At 32.5% G+C, this 3,009-nt stretch overlaps 1 protein-coding gene across 1 annotated transcript; it reads right to left on the bottom strand.

Annotated features, from left to right (window-relative positions):
- Nucleotides 1–1,720: 1,720 nt before the first annotated feature.
- On the bottom strand, nt 1,721–2,476 carry LOC127102172 (secreted RxLR effector protein 161-like). The gene has a single exon (XM_051039577.1). The coding sequence runs from the start codon at nt 2,474–2,476 to the stop codon at nt 1,721–1,723; it is 756 nt and encodes a 251-aa protein (XP_050895534.1).
- Between the last annotated feature and the right edge of the window lie 533 nt (nt 2,477–3,009).

Below are 3,009 nucleotides of genomic sequence, written 5' to 3'. Positions count from 1 at the left end.
GATGTAATACTATTTTTTGTTCTTAATAGTTGGCAACTATGTGTATTGTTCATAAATGGTTTGTGTTATTGTTTCAGGTTAATTTGTGATTTACAAAAATACAGTTTAAAAATATGTGCATTTATGTAAAACTAAAAAAAAAAAATTTTAAAAATAAATTATTTCACAATGATTGGTTATTTCATCTGCGGTTATATGTAGCGCGCTATCCAGATTAATAAACACAAAAATGACGTTGTTGGGTATCAAACGAAACCAATACCTTTTAGTTTTTCATTACGATTGGTTATTACAATCGTGGTGATATGTAGAACGTTTTCTAATTTATTAACACGGCAGTTAACCTGTAGTAGTAAATAGTCCACTTAATATCACACACTATTTTACCACGGACCATCGATCGTAGTTATATATCTATCATAATCGTTATGATTGTTATAAATCTGTTAGCAAGTTAGAAGTTAGTTAAGACTAATTAACTTTAAATGTTGATTTACTTGAATAATCTATGCTTTTACTTAGCAAGTTAGTTAACACTATTTTACATTTAGAGTGTCACTAAACCTCTATAAACACATAATCTATGCTTTTAATTATGTATTCATTTTTCTAATACTAATTTCATAACTTCTTCCCAATCAACTCTTCTTCTATCCTCAATTCTTTTGTAGCAAGGCATCTGATTCAAGTTCAATCCAACAGTTAGAAGTGCATATGATGAGCACCACAATAACACAACACATCAAGTTGTTAGGTTATAGGTGAATTTTAATACCAAACACACCAATATTTGAACTTGGAAAATATTGAACTTTTTCATAACTTGGATTCTATTTCAAATTTAAATACAAAAGCATTTGGTGAAAAGTCAAGAAAGAAAGTCCTATAACTGGTTGAACTAACACACATATTATTCAACTAAATATATATTCGATCTCTAGAACATGTCAAAGAAATTTAATAGTAGGAAAGTTGAGCACTAGAGGATGGTTGTGTGAAAATTACCATCCCAAGAACCTGAACAAACGTTGGCCATTATAAGTGGATACCTTATCACTTTCTACTCTTGAAGCAAGTAGTGGAGAAATAGCTTATTCACTATATGGGTGGATTATGTTTTTTATTCTATGATGTGTATGGAAGCCACAAATGTCAACAAGTTGTTTACAAGGAACCTACTGAAAACTTGTTTGCTGCAAATTAAGTGGCTTAGTGATGTGAGAAAAATTGAGTCAATAATTATTAGACTTCAAATTTCTTAAGCCTCAAATTTATTTATTTTAATTTAATTAATAGTATTTTTGTATTTTTTTTATAAATTATTTTAGACTTTAGATTATCAATTTATTCATAAATTTTATATTAATTAAATTAATTTTAAAAAATTAATTAATCTTATGAATGTAATTAATTTTTTTATGTTGTTTAATATTATAAGAATTAGTTGCACTTAAAAGTTTTAGTTTTGTTATCCCCTGCAAGTCATATAAAGTTTGACAGAAGAAACGACTGTTTTATAAACTTCTGTTCTTTTCATTTGAGTACAATTTTGGTCTTTATACATACACAGAGACTTTAGCTATTCTAGGAGTTATCATAATTAGTAAATACTATTAATTTGGCCACTGTCTATTGACCTTCCAAATCTCTCCATTAACTTATTATTAAAAACCCATTAACTCTAACATTAAAGTTTATTCAACAAAACTCCTCTGTAAACTTAAATGTTTCTTCTATTCATCATGCCTATCAACTTCTTGCCTTTGTCGAAGATTTCTTTTGATAGTGGTTTTGTGAAAATGTCTGCTGCTTGGTCCTTACTTGCTACATGCTTCAATTCGACATTTCCTTCCTTCACGTGTTCTCGAATGTGGAAGCGAACGTCAATGTGTTTGCTCCTTTCATGGTTTACTGGATTCTTTGCTAACTCAATTGCTGACATGTTGTCAACTTGTATTATTGTAGCATCTTTCTGTTCTAGCTCCATTTTACTCATCAATCTTCTGAGCCATATTGCATGACAAACGCACCAGGATGCTGCTACATATTCTGCTTCACATGTCGAAAGTGTTACTATTGGCTGCTTTTTAGAAAGCCAAGTGAATGCAGTATTTCCCATGAAGAATACATATCCAGAAGTGCTTTTTCGATCGTCTATGTCTCCGCACCAATCACTGTCAGAGTAACCAACCAACTTGTATTTGTCTGAATTCGAGTAAAACATCCCAAGTGACATTGTTCCTTGGATGTACCTCAGAATTCGCTTCAATGCTTTCCAATGTATGTAAACTGGCTCTTCCATGAATCGACTTACAATGCCTACACTTAATGAGATACCTGGTCTTGTACATGTGAGATAGTGAAGACTTCCTACCAAACTTCGATATTTTCCTGCTTCGACACGTTCTCCTCCATCAAATTTCGACAATTTTGTTCCTGGTTCCATTGGCGTCGAAACCGGATTACAGCTTTCCATCTTATATCTTTTCAAGATTTCTTTTGCATATTTTTCTTGTGAGATGAAGATTCCTGTTTCTTCTTGTCGAACTTCCAGACCAAGAAAGAATCTCATCAGACCTAAATCTGTCATCTCGAATTCATGTGTCATTGTGCTTTTGAATTCTTCTATCATCTGATCATTACTGCCCAGAAAAATAAGATCATCGACATAGAGAGCAACAAGTAATACATTCCTTCCATTTTTCTTCACATAGAGGGCATGTTCGTACGGACATTGCTCGAACCCGTTCTCCTTGAAATATGTGTCGATACGTGTGTTCCATGCCCGCGGTGCTTGCTTCAGCCCATATAGTGATTTCTTCAATTTCAGTACCTTCTTCTCTTCTCCAGCTTTCATGTAACCGAGTGGTTGTTCGACATAGACTTCTTCTTCTAGTACACCATTCAGAAAAGCTGTTTTGACATCCATTTGAAATATTGGCCATTTGAATTGAGCAGCTTGAGATATGAGTAATCGAATTGTCTCCATTCTTACAACAGGTGCAAAAA

The sequence above is a fragment of the Lathyrus oleraceus genome, chromosome 7 (assembly GCF_024323335.1).
Source record: "Lathyrus oleraceus cultivar Zhongwan6 chromosome 7, CAAS_Psat_ZW6_1.0, whole genome shotgun sequence".
Lineage (NCBI taxonomy): Eukaryota > Viridiplantae > Streptophyta > Magnoliopsida > Fabales > Fabaceae > Lathyrus > Lathyrus oleraceus.
The sequence above is the reverse complement of the archived record's forward strand: the minus strand, read 5'-3'. Positions and strand labels throughout refer to the sequence as shown.